At 51.9% G+C, this 17,800-nt stretch overlaps 1 protein-coding gene across 3 annotated transcripts in view; it reads right to left on the reverse strand.

The window, feature by feature from the left end:
* Window positions 1-17,800, reverse strand: part of LOC142492559 (zinc finger protein 212-like) — an 83,285-nt gene that overhangs the window by 35,856 nt on the left and 29,629 nt on the right. For all 3 annotated transcript variants that reach the window (XM_075595280.1, XM_075595278.1, XM_075595279.1), the window contains one exon: window positions 13,739-13,846. In XM_075595280.1, the coding sequence (XP_075451395.1) occupies window positions 13,739-13,846 (108 nt within the window). The remainder of the gene's footprint in view (window positions 1-13,738; window positions 13,847-17,800) is intronic.

A 17,800-nucleotide genomic window follows, 5' to 3' on the forward strand; every position in this document is an offset into this window, starting at 1 on the left:
CTGTGTGTGCTCGGTATAGATGGGTAGGATCTGTGTGTGCTCAGTATAGATGGGTAGGATCTGTGTGTGCTCAGTATAGATGGGTAGGATCTGTGTGTGCTCGGTATAGATGGGGAGGTTCTGTGTGTTCTCAGTATAGATGGGGAGGTTCTGTGTGAGCTCAGTATAGATGGGGAGGTTCTGTGTGTGCTCAGTATAGATGGGGAGGTTCTGTGTGTGCTCGGTATAGATGGGGAGGTTCTGTGTGTGTACTCAGTATAGATGGGGAGGTTCTGTGTGTGCTCAGTATAGATGGGGAGGTTCTGTGTGTGTGCTCAGTATAGATGGGGAGGATCTGTGTGTGCTCAGTATAGATGGGGAGGTTCTGTGTGTGTGCTCGGTATAGATGGGTAGGATCTGTGTGTGTGCTCGGTATAGATGGGGAGGTTCTGTGTGTGTGCTCGGTATAGATGGGGAGGATCTGTGTGTGATCGGTATAGATGGGGAGGATCTGTGTGTGTGCTCGGTATAGATGGGGAGGATCTGTGTGTGCTCAGTATAGATGAGGAGGATCTGTGTGTGCGCAGTATAGATGGGGAGGTTCTGTGTGTGCTCGGTATAGATGGGGAGGATCTGTGTGTGCTCGGTATAGATGGGGAGGATCTGTGTGTGCTCGGTATAGATGGGGAGGATCTGTGTGTGCTCGGTATAGATGGGTAGGATCTGTGTGTGCTCAGTATAGATGGGTAGGATCTGTGTGTGCTCGGTATAGGTGAGGAGGTTCTGTGTGTGCTCAGTATAGATGGGGAGGTTCTGTGTGTGTGCTCGGTATAGATGGGGAGGATCGGTGTGTGCTCGGTATAGATGGGGAGGTTCTGTGTGTGCTCGGTATAGATGGGGAGGTTCTGTGTGTGCTCAGTATAGATGGGGAGGTTCTGTGTGTGCTCGGTATAGATGGGGAGGTTCTGTTTGTGCTCGGTATAGATGGGGAGGATCTGTGTGTGCTCAGTATAGATGGGGAGGTTCTGTGTGTGTGCTCAGTATAGATGGGGAGGATCTGTGTGTGCTCGGTATAGATGGGGAGGTTCTGTGTGTGTGCTCGGTATAGATGGGGAGGTTCTGTGTGTGTGCTCAGTATAGATGGGGAGGTTCTGTGTGTGCTCAGTATAGATGGGGAGGTTCTGTGTGTGCTCAGTATAGATGAGGAGGTTCTGTCTGTGCTCGGTATAGATGGGGAGGATCTGTGTGTGTGCTCAGTATAGATGGGGAGGTTCTGTGTGTGCTCGGTATAGATGGGGAGGTTCTGTGTGTGCTCGGTATAGATGGGGAGGTTCTGTGTGTGCTCAGTATAGATGGGGAGGTTCTGTGTGTGTGCTCAGTATAGATGGGGAGGTTCTGTGTGTGCTCAGTATAGATGGGGAGGTTCTGTGTGTGTGCTCAGTATAGATGGGGAGGTTCTGTGCGTGCTCGGTATAGATGGGGAGGATCTGTGTGTGCTCGGTATAGATGGGGAGGATCTGTGTGTGTGCTCGGTATAGATGGGGAGGTTCTGTGTGTGCTCGGTATAGATGGGGAGGTTCTGTGTGTGCTCGGTATAGATGGGGAGGATCTGTGTGTGCTCGGTATAGATGTGGAGGTTCTGTGTGTGCTCGGTATAGATGGGGAGGTTCTGTGTGTGCTCGGTATAGATGGGGAGGTTCTGTGTGTGCTCGGTATAGATGGGGAGGATCTGTGTGTGTGCTCAGTATAGATGGGTAGGATCTGTGTGTGCTCGGTATAGATGGGGAGGATCTGTGTGTGCTCGGTATAGATGGGGAGGTTCTGTGTGTGTGCTCGGTATAGATGCGGAGGATCTGTGTGTGCTCGGTATAGATGGGGAGGTTCTGTGTGTGTGCTCGGTATAGATGGGGAGGTTCTGTGTGTGCTCAGTATAGATGGGTAGGATCTGTGTGAGCTCAGTATAGATGGGGAGGTTCTGTGTGAGCTCGGTATAGATGGGGAGGATCTGTGTGTGCTCGGTATAGATGGGGAGGATCTGTGTGTGCTCGGTATAGATGGGGAGGATCTGTGTGTACTCAGTATAGATGGGGAGGATCTGTGTGTGCTCGGTATAGATGGGGAGGTTCTGTGTGTGTGCTCAGTATAGATGGGGAGGTTCTGTGTGTGTTCGGTATAGATGGGGAGGTTCTGTGTGTGCTAGGTATAGATGGGGAGGTTCTGTGTGTGTGCTCAGTACAGATGGGGAGGTTCTGTGTGTGCTCGGTATAGATGGGGAGGATCTGTGTGTGCTCGGTATAGATGGGGAGGTTCTGTGTGTGCTCGGTATAGATGGGGAGGTTCTGTGTGTGCTCGGTATAGATGGTGAGGTTCTGTGTGTGCTCGGTATAGATGGGGAGGATCTGTGTGTGCTCGGTATAGATGGGGAGGATCTGTGTGTGCTCGGTATAGATGGGGAGGTTCTGTATGTGCTCGGTATAGATGGGGAGGTTCTGTGTGTGTGCACGGTATAGATGGGGAGGTTCTGTTTGTGCTCGGTATAGATGGGGAGGATCTGTGTGTGCTCGGTATAGATGGGGAGGATCTGTGTGTGCTCGGTATAGATGGGGAGGATCTGTGTGTGCTCGGTATAGATGGGTAGGTTCTGTGTGTGCTCGATATAGATGGGGAGGTTCTGTATGTGCTCGGTATAGATGGGGAGGTTCTGTGTGTGCTCGGTATAGATGGGGAGGATCTGTGTGTGCTCGGTATAGATGGGGAGGTTCTGTGTGTGCTCGGTATAGATGGGGAGGATCTGTGTGTGCTCGGTATAGATGGGGAGGATCTGTGTGTGTGATCGGTATAGATGGGGAGGATCTGTGTGTGCTCGGTATAGATGGGGAGGTTCTGTATGTGCTCGGTATAGATGGGGAGGTTCTGTGTGTGCTCGGTAAAGATGGGTAGGATCTGTGTGTGCTCAGTATAGATGGGGAGGTTCTGTGTGTGCTCGGTATAGATGGGGAGGTTCTGTGTGTGCTCGGTATAGATGGGGAGGTTCTGTGTGTGCTCGGTATAGATGGGGAGGTTCTGTATGTGCTCAGTATAGATGGGGAGGATCTGTGTGTGCTCGGTATAGATGGGGAGGTTCTGTATGTGCTCAGTATAGATGGGGAGGATCTGTGTGTGCTCAGTATAGATGGGGAGGTTCTGTATGTGCTCAGTATAGATGGGTAGGATCTGTGTGTGCTCAGTATAGATGGGGAGGTTCTGTGTGTGCTCGGTATAGATGGGGAGGTTCTGTGTGTGCTCGGTATAGATGGGGAGGTTCTGTGTGTGCTCGGTATAGATGGGGAGGTTCTGAATGTGCTCAGTATAGATGGGGAGGATCGGTGTGTGCTCGGTATAGATGGGGAGGTTCTGTGTGTTCTCAGAATAGATGGGGAAGTTCTGTGTGTGCTCAGTATAGATGGGGAGGTTCTGTGTGTGCTCAGTATAGATGGGGAGGTTCTGTGTGTGCTCGGTATAGATGGGTAGGATCTGTGTGTGCTCAGTATAGATGGGTAGGATCTGTGTGTGCTCAGTATAGATGGGTAGGATCTGTGTGTGCTCGGTATAGATGGGGAGGTTCTGTGTGTTCTCAGTATAGATGGGGAGGTTCTGTGTGAGCTCAGTATAGATGGGGAGGTTCTGTGTGTGCTCGGTATAGATGGGGAGGTTCTGTGTGTGATCGGTATAGATGGGGAGGATCTGTGTGTGCTCGGTATAGATGGGGAGGTTCTGTATGTGCTCAGTATAGATGGGGAGGATCTGTGTGTGCTCGGTATAGATGGGGAGGTTCTGTATGTGCTCAGTATAGATGGGTAGGATCTGTGTGTGCTCAGTATAGATGGGGAGGTTCTGTGTGTGCTCGGTATAGATGGGGAGGTTCTGTGTGTGCTCGGTATAGATGGGGAGGTTCTGTGTGTGCTCGGTATGGATGGGTAGGATCTGTGTGTGCTCGGTATAGATGGGGAGGTTCTGTGTGTGCTCGGTATAGATGGGGAGGTTCTGTGTGTTCTCAGAATAGATGGGGAAGTTCTGTGTGTGCTCAGTATAGATGGGGAGATTCTGTGTGTGCTCAGAATAGATGGGGAGGTTCTGTGTGTGCTCGGTATAGATGGGTAGGATCTGTGTGTGCTCAGTATAGATGGGTAGGATCTGTGTGTGCTCAGTATAGATGGGTAGGATCTGTGTGTGCTCGGTATAGATGGGGAGGTTCTGTGTGTTCTCAGTATAGATGGGGAGGTTCTGTGTGAGCTCAGTATAGATGGGGAGGTTCTGTGTGTGCTCAGTATAGATGGGGAGGTTCTGTGTGTGCTCGGTATAGATGGGTAGGATCTGTGTGTGCTCAGTATAGATGGGTAGGGTCTGTGTGTGCTCAGTATAGATGGGGAGGTTCTGTATGTGCTCGATATAGATGGGGAGGTTCTGTGTGTGTGCTCAGTATAGATGGGGAGGTTCTGTGTGTGCTTGGTATAGATGGGGAGGATCTGTGTGTGCTCGGTATAGATGGGGAGGTTCTGTGTGTGCTCGGTATAGATGGGTAGGATCTGTGTGTGCTCGGTATAGATGGGGAGGTTCTGTGTGTGTGCTCAGTATAGATGGGGAGGTTCTGTGTGTGCTTGGTATAGATGGGTAGGATCTGTGTGTGCTCAGTATAGATGGGGAGGATCTGTGTGTGATCGGTATAGATGGGGAGGTTCTGTGTGTGCTCGGTATAGATGCGGAAGATCTGTGTGTGCTCGGTATAGATGGGGAGGTTCTGTGTGTGCTTGGTATAGATGGGTAGGATCTGTGTGTGCTCAGTATAGATGGGGAGGTTATGTGTGTGCTCAGTATAGATGGGGAGGTTCTGTGTGTGCTCGGTATAGATGGGTAGGATCTGTGTGTGCTCGGTATAGATGGGGAGGATCTGTGTGTGCTCGGTATAGATGGGGAGGATCTGTGTGTGCTCGGTATAGATGGGGAGGTTCTGTGTGTGCTCGGTATAGATGGGGAGGATCTGTGTGTGCTCAGTATAGATCGGGAGGATCTGTGTGTGCTCAGTATAGATGGGGAGGTTCTGTGTGTGCTCGGTATAGATGGGGAGGTTCTGTGTGTGCTCAGTATAGATGGGGAGGTTCTGTGTGTGCTCGGTATAGATGGGGAGGTTCTGTGTGTGTGCTCGGTATAGATGGGGAGGTTCTGTGTGTGCTCAGTATAGATGGGGAGGTTCTGTATGTGCTCAGTATAGATGGGGAGGTTCTGTGTGTGCTCGGTATAGATGGGGAGGTTCTGTGTGTGCTCGGTATAGATGGGGAGGTTCTGTGTGTGCTCGGTATAGATGGGGAGGTTCTGTATGTGCTCAGTATAGATGGGGAGGATCTGTGTGTGCTCGGTATAGATGGGGAGGTTCTGTATGTGCTCAGTATAGATGGGGAGGATCTGTGTGTGCTCAGTATAGATGGGGAGGTTCTGTATGTGCTCAGTATAGATGGGTAGGATCTGTGTGTGCTCAGTATAGATGGGGAGGTTCTGTGTGTGCTCGGTATAGATGGGGAGGTTCTGTGTGTGCTCGGTATAGATGGGGAGGTTCTGTGTGTGCTCGGTATAGATGGGGAGGTTCTGAATGTGCTCAGTATAGATGGGGAGGATCGGTGTGTGCTCGGTATAGATGGGGAGGTTCTGTGTGTTCTCAGAATAGATGGGGAAGTTCTGTGTGTGCTCAGTATAGATGGGGAGGTTCTGTGTGTGCTCAGTATAGATGGGGAGGTTCTGTGTGTGCTCGGTATAGATGGGTAGGATCTGTGTGTGCTCAGTATAGATGGGTAGGATCTGTGTGTGCTCAGTATAGATGGGTAGGATCTGTGTGTGCTCGGTATAGATGGGGAGGTTCTGTGTGTTCTCAGTATAGATGGGGAGGTTCTGTGTGAGCTCAGTATAGATGGGGAGGTTCTGTGTGTGCTCGGTATAGATGGGGAGGTTCTGTGTGTGATCGGTATAGATGGGGAGGATCTGTGTGTGCTCGGTATAGATGGGGAGGTTCTGTATGTGCTCAGTATAGATGGGGAGGATCTGTGTGTGCTCGGTATAGATGGGGAGGTTCTGTATGTGCTCAGTATAGATGGGTAGGATCTGTGTGTGCTCAGTGTAGATGGGGAGGTTCTGTGTGTGCTCGGTATAGATGGGGAGGTTCTGTGTGTGCTCGGTATAGATGGGGAGGTTCTGTGTGTGCTCGGTATAGATGGGGAGGTTCTGAATGTGCTCAGTATAGATGGGGAGGATCGGTGTGTGCTCGGTATAGATGGGGAGGTTCTGTGTGTTCTCAGAATAGATGGGGAAGTTCTGTGTGTGCTCAGTATAGATGGGGAGGTTCTGTGTGTGCTCAGTATAGATGGGGAGGTTCTGTGTGTGCTCGGTATAGATGGGTAGGATCTGTGTGTGCTCAGTATAGATGGGTAGGATCTGTGTGTGCTCAGTATAGATGGGTAGGATCTGTGTGTGCTCGGTATAGATGGGGAGGTTCTGTGTGTTCTCAGTATAGATGGGGAGGTTCTGTGTGAGCTCAGTATAGATGGGGAGGTTCTGTGTGTGCTCAGTATAGATGGGGAGGTTCTGTGTGTGCTCGGTATAGATGGGTAGGATCTGTGTGTGCTCAGTATAGATGGGTAGGATCTGTGTGTGCTCAGTATAGATGGGGAGGTTCTGTATGTGCTCGATATAGATGGGGAGGTTCTGTGTGTGTGCTCAGTATAGATGGGGAGGTTCTGTGTGTGCTTGGTATAGATGGGGAGGATCTGTGTGTGCTCGGTATAGATGGGGAGGTTCTGTGTGTGCTCGGTATAGATGGGTAGGATCTGTGTGTGCTCGGTATAGATGGGGAGGTTCTGTGTGTGTGCTCAGTATAGATGGGGAGGTTCTGTGTGTGCTTGGTATAGATGGGTAGGATCTGTGTGTGCTCAGTATAGATGGGGAGGATCTGTGTGTAATCGGTATAGATGGGGAGGTTCTGTGTGTGCTCGGTATAGATGCGGAAGATCTGTGTGTGCTCGGTATAGATGGGGAGGTTCTGTGTGTGCTTGGTATAGATGGGTAGGATCTGTGTGTGCTCAGTATAGATGGGGAGGTTATGTGTTTGCTCAGTATAGATGGGGAGGTTCTGTGTGTGCTCGGTATAGATGGGTAGGATCTGTGTGTGCTCGGTATAGATGGGGAGGATCTGTGTGTGCTCGGTATAGATGGGGAGGTTCTGTGTGTGCTCGGTATAGATGGGGAGGATCTGTGTGTGCTCAGTATAGATCGGGAGGATCTGTGTGTGCTCAGTATAGATGGGGAGGTTCTGTGTGTGCTCGGTATAGATGGGGAGGTTCTGTGTGTGCTCAGTATAGATGGGGAGGTTCTGTGTGTGCTCGGTATAGATGGGGAGGTTCTGTGTGTGTGCTCGGTATAGATGGGGAGGTTCTGTGTGTGCTCAGTATAGATGGGGAGGTTCTGTATGTGCTCAGTATAGATGGGGAGGTTCTGTGTGTGCTCGGTATAGATGGGGAGGTTCTGTGTGTGGTCGGTATAGATGGGGAGGTTCTGTGCGTGCTCGGTATAGATGGGGAGGTTCTGTGTGTGCTCGCTATAGATGGGGTGGTTCTGTGTGTGTGCTCAGTATAGATGGGGAGGTTCTGTGTGTGCTCGGTATAGATGGGGAGGTTCTGTATGTGCTCGGTATAGATGGGGAGGTTCTGTGTGTGATCAGTATAGATGGGGAGTATCTGTGTGTGCTCAGTATAGATGGGGAGGTTCTGTGTGTGCTCGGTATAGATGGGGAGGTTCTGTGTGTGCTCAGTATAGATGGGGAGGTTCTGTGTGTGCTCGGTATAGATGGGGAGGTTCTGTGTGTGCTCAGTATAGATGGGGAGGTTCTGTATGTGCTCAGTATAGATGGGGAGGATCTGTATGTGCTCAGTATAGATGGGGAGGATCTGTGGGTGCTCAGTATAGATGGGTAGGATCTGTGTGTGCTCGGTATAGATGGGTAGAATCTGTGTGTGCTCGGTATAGATGGGGAGGTTCTGTGTGTGTGCTCAGTATAAATGGGTAGGATCTGTGTGTGCTCGGTATAGATGGGGAGGTTCTGTGTGTGCTCAGTATAGATGGTGAGGATCTGTATGTGCTCAGTATAGATGGGGAGGTTCTGTGTGTGCTCGGTATAGATGGGGAGGTTCTGTGTGTGTACTCAGTATAGATGGGGAGGTTCTGTGTGTGCTCAGTATAGATGGGGAGGTTCTGTGTGTGTGCTCAGTATAGATGGGGAGGTCCTGTGTGTGCTCAGTATAGATGGGGAGGTTTTGTGTGTGCTAGGTATAGATGGGGAGGTTCTGTGTGTGCTCGGTATAGATGGGGAGGTTCTGTGTGTGCTCGGTATAGATGGGGAGGTTCTGTGTGTGTGCTCAGTATAGATGGGGCGGTTCTGTGTGTGCTCGGTATAGATGGGGAGGTTCTGTGTATGTGCTCAGTATAGATGGGGAGGTTCTGTGTATGCTCGGTATAGATGGGGAGGTTCTGTGTGTGTACTCAGTATAGATGGGGAGGTTCTGTGTGTGCTCAGTATAGATGGGGAGGTTCTGTGTGTGCTCAGTATAGATGGGGAGGTTCTGTGTGTGCTCGGTATAGATGGGGAGGTTCTGTGTGTGTGCTCAGTATAGATGGGGAGGTTCTGTGTGTGCTTGGTATAGATGGGGAGGATCTGTGTGTGCTCGGTATAGATGGGGAGGTTCTGTGTGTGCTCGGTATAGATGGGTAGGATCTGTGTGTGCTCGGTATAGATGGGGAGGTTCTGTGTGTGTGCTCAGTATAGATGGGGAGGTTCTGTGTGTGCTTGGTATAGATGGGTAGGATCTGTGTGTGCTCAGTATAGATGGGGAGGATCTGTGTGTGATCGGTATAGATGGGGAGGTTCTGTGTGTGCTCGGTATAGATGCGGAAGATCTGTGTGTGCTCGGTATAGATGGGGAGGTTCTGTGTGTGCTTGGTATAGATGGGTAGGATCTGTGTGTGCTCAGTATAGATGGGGAGGTTATGTGTGTGCTCAGTATAGATGGGGAGGTTCTGTGTGTGCTCGGTATAGATGGGTAGGATCTGTGTGTGCTCGGTATAGATGGGGAGGATCTGTGTGTGCTCGGTATAGATGGGGAGGATCTGTGTGTGCTCGGTATAGATGGGGAGGTTCTGTGTGTGCTCGGTATAGATGGGGAGGATCTGTGTGTGCTCAGTATAGATCGGGAGGATCTGTGTGTGCTCAGTATAGATGGGGAGGTTCTGTGTGTGCTCGGTATAGATGGGGAGGTTCTGTGTGTGCTCAGTATAGATGGGGAGGTTCTGTGTGTGCTCGGTATAGATGGGGAGGTTCTGTGTGTGTGCTCGGTATAGATGGGGAGGTTCTGTGTGTGCTCAGTATAGATGGGGAGGTTCTGTATGTGCTCAGTATAGATGGGGAGGTTCTGTGTGTGCTCGGTATAGATGGGGAGGTTCTGTGTGTGCTCGGTATAGATGGGGAGGTTCTGTGTGTGCTCGGTATAGATGGGGAGGTTCTGTATGTGCTCAGTATAGATGGGGAGGATCTGTGTGTGCTCGGTATAGATGGGGAGGTTCTGTATGTGCTCAGTATAGATGGGGAGGATCTGTGTGTGCTCAGTATAGATGGGGAGGTTCTGTATGTGCTCAGTATAGATGGGTAGGATCTGTGTGTGCTCAGTATAGATGGGGAGGTTCTGTGTGTGCTCGGTATAGATGGGGAGGTTCTGTGTGTGCTCGGTATAGATGGGGAGGTTCTGTGTGTGCTCGGTATAGATGGGGAGGTTCTGAATGTGCTCAGTATAGATGGGGAGGATCGGTGTGTGCTCGGTATAGATGGGGAGGTTCTGTGTGTTCTCAGAATAGATGGGGAAGTTCTGTGTGTGCTCAGTATAGATGGGGAGGTTCTGTGTGTGCTCAGTATAGATGGGGAGGTTCTGTGTGTGCTCGGTATAGATGGGTAGGATCTGTGTGTGCTCAGTATAGATGGGTAGGATCTGTGTGTGCTCAGTATAGATGGGTAGGATCTGTGTGTGCTCGGTATAGATGGGGAGGTTCTGTGTGTTCTCAGTATAGATGGGGAGGTTCTGTGTGAGCTCAGTATAGATGGGGAGGTTCTGTGTGTGCTCGGTATAGATGGGGAGGTTCTGTGTGTGATCGGTATAGATGGGGAGGATCTGTGTGTGCTCGGTATAGATGGGGAGGTTCTGTATGTGCTCAGTATAGATGGGGAGGATCTGTGTGTGCTCGGTATAGATGGGGAGGTTCTGTATGTGCTCAGTATAGATGGGTAGGATCTGTGTGTGCTCAGTGTAGATGGGGAGGTTCTGTGTGTGCTCGGTATAGATGGGGAGGTTCTGTGTGTGCTCGGTATAGATGGGGAGGTTCTGTGTGTGCTCGGTATAGATGGGGAGGTTCTGAATGTGCTCAGTATAGATGTGGAGGATCGGTGTGTGCTCGGTATAGATGGGGAGGTTCTGTGTGTTCTCAGAATAGATGGGGAAGTTCTGTGTGTGCTCAGTATAGATGGGGAGGTTCTGTGTGTGCTCAGTATAGATGGGGAGGTTCTGTGTGTGCTCGGTATAGATGGGTAGGATCTGTGTGTGCTCAGTATAGATGGGTAGGATCTGTGTGTGCTCAGTATAGATGGGTAGGATCTGTGTGTGCTCGGTATAGATGGGGAGGTTCTGTGTGTTCTCAGTATAGATGGGGAGGTTCTGTGTGAGCTCAGTATAGATGGGGAGGTTCTGTGTGTGCTCAGTATAGATGGGGAGGTTCTGTGTGTGCTCGGTATAGATGGGTAGGATCTGTGTGTGCTCAGTATAGATGGGTAGGATCTGTGTGTGCTCAGTATAGATGGGGAGGTTCTGTATGTGCTCGATATAGATGGGGAGGTTCTGTGTGTGTGCTCAGTATAGATGGGGAGGTTCTGTGTGTGCTTGGTATAGATGGGGAGGATCTGTGTGTGCTCGGTATAGATGGGGAGGTTCTGTGTGTGCTCGGTATAGATGGGTAGGATCTGTGTGTGCTCGGTATAGATGGGGAGGTTCTGTGTGTGTGCTCAGTATAGATGGGGAGGTTCTGTGTGTGCTTGGTATAGATGGGTAGGATCTGTGTGTGCTCAGTATAGATGGGGAGGATCTGTGTGTAATCGGTATAGATGGGGAGGTTCTGTGTGTGCTCGGTATAGATGCGGAAGATCTGTGTGTGCTCGGTATAGATGGGGAGGTTCTGTGTGTGCTTGGTATAGATGGGTAGGATCTGTGTGTGCTCAGTATAGATGGGGAGGTTATGTGTTTGCTCAGTATAGATGGGGAGGTTCTGTGTGTGCTCGGTATAGATGGGTAGGATCTGTGTGTGCTCGGTATAGATGGGGAGGATCTGTGTGTGCTCGGTATAGATGGGGAGGTTCTGTGTGTGCTCGGTATAGATGGGGAGGATCTGTGTGTGCTCAGTATAGATCGGGAGGATCTGTGTGTGCTCAGTATAGATGGGGAGGTTCTGTGTGTGCTCGGTATAGATGGGGAGGTTCTGTGTGTGCTCAGTATAGATGGGGAGGTTCTGTGTGTGCTCGGTATAGATGGGGAGGTTCTGTGTGTGTGCTCGGTATAGATGGGGAGGTTCTGTGTGTGCTCAGTATAGATGGGGAGGTTCTGTATGTGCTCAGTATAGATGGGGAGGTTCTGTGTGTGCTCGGTATAGATGGGGAGGTTCTGTGTGTGGTCGGTATAGATGGGGAGGTTCTGTGCGTGCTCGGTATAGATGGGGAGGTTCTGTGTGTGCTCGCTATAGATGGGGTGGTTCTGTGTGTGTGCTCAGTATAGATGGGGAGGTTCTGTGTGTGCTCGGTATAGATGGGGAGGTTCTGTATGTGCTCGGTATAGATGGGGAGGTTCTGTGTGTGATCAGTATAGATGGGGAGTATCTGTGTGTGCTCAGTATAGATGGGGAGGTTCTGTGTGTGCTCGGTATAGATGGGGAGGTTCTGTGTGTGCTCAGTATAGATGGGGAGGTTCTGTGTGTGCTCGGTATAGATGGGGAGGTTCTGTGTGTGCTCAGTATAGATGGGGAGGTTCTGTATGTGCTCAGTATAGATGGGGAGGATCTGTATGTGCTCAGTATAGATGGGGAGGATCTGTGGGTGCTCAGTATAGATGGGTAGGATCTGTGTGTGCTCGGTATAGATGGGTAGAATCTGTGTGTGCTCGGTATAGATGGGGAGGTTCTGTGTGTGTGCTCAGTATAAATGGGTAGGATCTGTGTGTGCTCGGTATAGATGGGGAGGTTCTGTGTGTGCTCAGTATAGATGGTGAGGATCTGTATGTGCTCAGTATAGATGGGGAGGTTCTGTGTGTGCTCGGTATAGATGGGGAGGTTCTGTGTGTGTACTCAGTATAGATGGGGAGGTTCTGTGTGTGCTCAGTATAGATGGGGAGGTTCTGTGTGTGTGCTCAGTATAGATGGGGAGGTCCTGTGTGTGCTCAGTATAGATGGGGAGGTTTTGTGTGTGCTAGGTATAGATGGGGAGGTTCTGTGTGTGCTCGGTATAGATGGGGAGGTTCTGTGTGTGCTCGGTATAGATGGGGAGGTTCTGTGTGTGTGCTCAGTATAGATGGGGCGGTTCTGTGTGTGCTCGGTATAGATGGGGAGGTTCTGTGTATGTGCTCAGTATAGATGGGGAGGTTCTGTGTATGCTCGGTATAGATGGGGAGGTTCTGTGTGTGTACTCAGTATAGATGGGGAGGTTCTGTGTGTGCTCAGTATAGATGGGGAGGTTCTGTGTGTGCTCAGTATAGATGGGGAGGTTCTGTGTGTGCTCGGTATAGATGGGGAGGTTCTGTGTGTGTGCTCAGTATAGATGGGGAGGTTCTGTGTGTGCTCAGTATAGATGGGGAGGTTCTGTGTGTGCTCGGTATAGATGGGGAGGTTCTGTGTGTGCTCGGTATAGATGGGGAGGTTCTGTGTGTGCTCGGTATAGATGGGGAGGATCTGTGTGTACTCAGTATAGATGGGTAGGACCTGTGTGTGCTCGGTATAGATGGGGAGGTTCTGTGTGTGCGCTCAGTATAGATGGGGAGGTTCTGTGTGTGCTCAGTATAGATGGGGAGGTTCTGTGTGTGTGCTCAGTATAGATGGGGCGGTTCTGTGTGTGCTCAGTATAGATGGGGAGGTTCTGTGTGTGCTCAGTATAGATGGGGAGGTTCTGTGTGTGCTCAGTATAGATGGGGAGGTTCTGTGTGCGTGCTCAGTATAGATGGGGAGGTTCTGTGTGTGCTCAGTATAGATGGGTAGGACCTGTGTGTGCTCGGTATAGATGGGGAGGTTCTGTGTGTGCTCAGTATAGATGGGGAGGTTCTGTGTGTGTGCTCAGTATAGATGGGGCGGTTCTGTGTGTGCTCGGTATAGATGGGGAGGTTCTGTGTGTGCTCAGTATAGATGGGGAGGTTCTGTGTGTGCTCAGTATAGATGGTGAGGATCTGTATGTGCTCAGTATAGATGGGGAGGATCTGTGGGTGCTCGGTATAGATGGGGAGGATCTGTGGGTGCTCGGTATAGATGGGGAGGATCTGTGTGTGCTCGGTATAGATGGGGAGGATCTGTGTGTGCGCGGTATAGATGGGGAGGTTCTGTGTGTGTGTTTTGTATAGGTACGGAGGCTTTAGGTGAGTACTTTCTATGAAGGACACAGTTGCCCCCTTACTTGCGGTGAGCGTGTTTCTGTGGTCCCTCACTCTGTCTGCCCCCGGCGTGGACGTCCCTTTTTCCTCCTGCACACGCAGCAGCTGTTCTGGGTTCAGAATCGTGTATCCTGTTGTAATGAATCAGATAGAAGAACCAATAAAGTCCATTCAACCAAACTCTCCCATCACACCGGCCACGGAACCCACGTGCCCCTGCGCTAATAACCCTTTCTGTGCCAAACTCTCCCATCACACCGGCCACGGAACCCACGTGCCTCTGTGCTAATAACCCTTTCTGTGCCAAACTCTCCCATCACACCGGCCACGGAACCCACGTGCCTCTGCGCTAATAACCCTTTCTGTGCCAAACTCTCCCATCACACCGGCCACGGAACCCACGTGCCTCTGCGCTAATAACCCTTTCTGTGCCAAACTCTCCCATCACACCGGCCACGGAACCCACGTGCCTCTGCGCTACTCACCCTTTCTGTGCCAAACTCTCCCATCACACCGGCCACAGAACCCACGTGCCTCTGCGCTAATAACCCTTTCTGTGCCAAATTCTCCCATCACACCGGCCACGGAACCCACGTGCCTCTGCGCTAATAACCCTTTCTGTGCCAAACTCTCCCATCACACCGGTCACGGAACCCACGTGCCTCTGCGCTAATAACCCTTTCTGTGCCAAACTCTTCCATCACACCGGCCACGGAACCCACGTGTCTCTGCGCTAATAACCCATTCTGTGCCAAACTCTCCCATCACACCGGCCACAGAACCCACGTGCCTCTGCGCTAATAACCCTTCCTGTGCCAAACTCTCCCATCACACCGGCCACAGAACCCACGTGTCTCTGCGCTAATAACCCTTTCTGTGCCATACTCTCCCATCACACCGGCCACAGAACCCACGTGCCTCTGCGCTAATAACCCTTCCTGTGCCAAACTCTCCCATCACACCGGCCACGGAACCCACGTGTCTCTGCGCTAATAACCCTTTCTGTGCCATACTCTCCCATCACACCGGCCACGGAACCCACGTGCCTCTGCGCTAATAACCCTTTCTGTGCCATACTCTCCCATCACACCGGCCACAGAACCCACGTGCCTCTGCGCTAATAACCCTTTCTGTGCCAAACTCTCCCATCACACCGGCCACGGAACCCACGTGTCTCTGCGCTAATAACCCTTTCTGTGCCAAACTCTCCCACCAAAACGGCCACGGAACCCACGTGTCGCTGCGCTAATAATCCTTTCTGTGCCAAACTCTCCCATCACACCGGCCACGGAACCCACGTGCCTCTGCGCTAATAACCCTTTCTGTGCCAAACTCTCCCATCACACCGGCCACGGAACCCACGTGCCTCTGCGCTAATAACCCTTCCAGTGCCAAACTTTCCCATCACACCGGTCACGGAACCCACGTGCCTCTGCGCTAATAACCCTTTCTGTGCCAAACTCTCCCATCACACCGGCCACAGAACCCACGTGCCTCTGCGCTAATAACCCTTTCTGTGCCAAACTCTCCCATCACACCGGCCACGGAATCCACGTGCCTCTGCGCTTATAACCCTTTCTGTGCCATACTCTCCCATCACACCGGCCACAGAACCCACGTGCCTCTGCGCTAATAACCCTTTCTGTGCCAAACTCTCCCATCACACCGGCCACGGAACCCACGTGCCTCTGCGCTTATAACCCTTTCTGTGCCATACTCTCCCATCACACCGGCCACAGAACCCACGTGCCTCTGCGCTAATAACCCTTCCTGTGCCAAACTCTCCCATCACACCGGCCACAGAACCCACGTGTCTCTGCGCTAATAACCCTTTCTGTGCCAAACTCTCCCATCACACCGGCCACGGAACCCACGTGCCTCTGCGCTAATAACCCTTTCTGTGCCAAACTCTCCCATCACACCGGCTACAGAACCCACGTGCCTCTGCGCTAATAACCCTTTCTGTGCCAAACTCTCCCATCACACCGGCCACGGAACCCACGTGTCTCTGCGCTAATAACCCTTTCTGTGCCAAACTCTCCCATCAAACGGCCACGGAACCCACGTGTCTCTGCGCTAATAACCCTTTCTGTGCCAAACTCTCCCATCACACCGGCCACAGAACCCACGTGCCTCTGCGCTAATAACCCTTTCTGTGCCAAACTCTCCCATCACACCGGCCACGGAACCCACGTGTCTCTGCGCTAATAATCCTTTCTGTGCCAAACTCTCCCATCACACCGGCCACAGAACCCACGAGCCCCTGCGCTAATAACCCTTTCTGTGCCAAACTCTCGCATCACACCGGCCACGGAACCCACGTGCCTCTGCGCTAATAACCCTTTCTGTGCCAAACTCTCCCATCACACCGGCCACGGAACCCACGTGTCTCTGCGCTAATAACCCTTTCTGTGCCAAACTCTCCCATCACACCGGCCACGGAACCCACGTGCCTCTGCGCTACTCACCCTTTCTGTGCCAAACTCTCCCATCACACCGGCCACAGAACCCACGTGTCTCTGCGCTAATAACCCTTTCTGTGCCATACTCTCCCATCACACCGGCCACGGAACCCACGTGCCTCTGCGCTAATAACCCTTTCTGTGCCATAACTCTCCCATCACACCGGCCACGGAACCCACGTGCCTCTGCGCTAATAACCCTTTCTGTGCCAAACTCTCCCATCACACCGGCCACGGAACCCACGTGTCTCTGCGCTAATAACCCTTTCTGTGCCAAACTCTCCCATCACACCGGCCACGGAACCCACGTGCCTCTGCGCTAATAACCCTTTCTGTGCCAAACTCTCCCATCACAACGGCCACGGAACCCACGTGCCTCTGCGCTAATAACCGTTTCTGTGCCAAACTCTCCCATCCCACCGGCCACAGAACCCACGTGCCTCTGCGCTAATAACCCTTTCTGTGCCAAACTCTCCCATCACACCGGCCACAGAACCCACGTGCCTCTGCGCTAATAACCCTTTCTGTGCCAAACTCTCCCATCACACCGGCCACGGAACCCACGTGCCTCTGCGCTAATAACGCTTTCTGCGCCAAACTCTCGCATCACACCGGCCACGGAACCCACGTGCCTCTGCGCTAATAACCCTTTCTGTGCCAAACTCTCCCATCACACCGGCCACAGAACCACGTGCCTCTGCGCTAATAACCCTTTCTGTGCCAAACTCTCCCATCAAACGGCCACGGAACCCACGTACCTCTGCACTAATAACCCTTTCTGTGCCAAACTCTCCTATCACACCGGCCACAGAACCCACGTGCCCTTTCTGTGCCAAACTCTCCCATTACACCGGCCACGGAACCCACGTGCCTCTGTGCTAATAACCCTTTCTGTGCCAAACTCTCCCATCACACCGGCCACAGAACCCACGTGCCTCTGCGCTAAAAACCCTTTCTGTGCCAAACTCTCCCATCACACCGGCCACGGAACCCACGTGCCTCTGCGCTAATAACCCTTTCTGTGCCAAACTCTCCCATCACACCGGCCACAGAACCCACGTGCCTCTGCGCTAATAACCCTTTCTGTGCCAAACTCTCCCATCACACCGGCCACGGAACCCACGTGTCTCTGCGCTAATAATTCTTTCTGTGCCAAACTCTCCCATCACACCGGCCACAGAACCCACGTGCCTCTGCGCTAATAACCCTTTCTGTGCCAAACTCTCCCATCACACCGGCCACGGAACCCACGTGCCTCTGCGCTAATAACCCTTTCTGTGCCAAACTCTCCCATCACACCGGCCACAGAACCCACGTGCCTCTGCGCTAATAACCGTTTCTGTGCCAAACTCTCCCATCACACCGGCCATGGAACCCACGTGCCTCTGCGCTAATAACCCTTTCTGTGCCAAACTCTCCCATCACACCGGCCACGTAACCCACGTGCCTCTGCGCTAATAACCGTTTCTGTGCCAAACTCTCCCATCCCACCGGCCACAGAACCCACGTGCCTCTGCGCTAATAACCCTTTCTGTGCCAAACTCTCCCATCACACCGGCCACAGAACCCACGTGCCTCTGCGCTAATAACCCTTTCTGTGCCAAACTCTCCCATCACACCGGC

Source organism: Ascaphus truei, chromosome 4 (assembly GCF_040206685.1).
Source record: "Ascaphus truei isolate aAscTru1 chromosome 4, aAscTru1.hap1, whole genome shotgun sequence".
In the NCBI taxonomy this organism is placed as follows: Eukaryota; Metazoa; Chordata; class Amphibia; order Anura; family Ascaphidae; genus Ascaphus; species Ascaphus truei.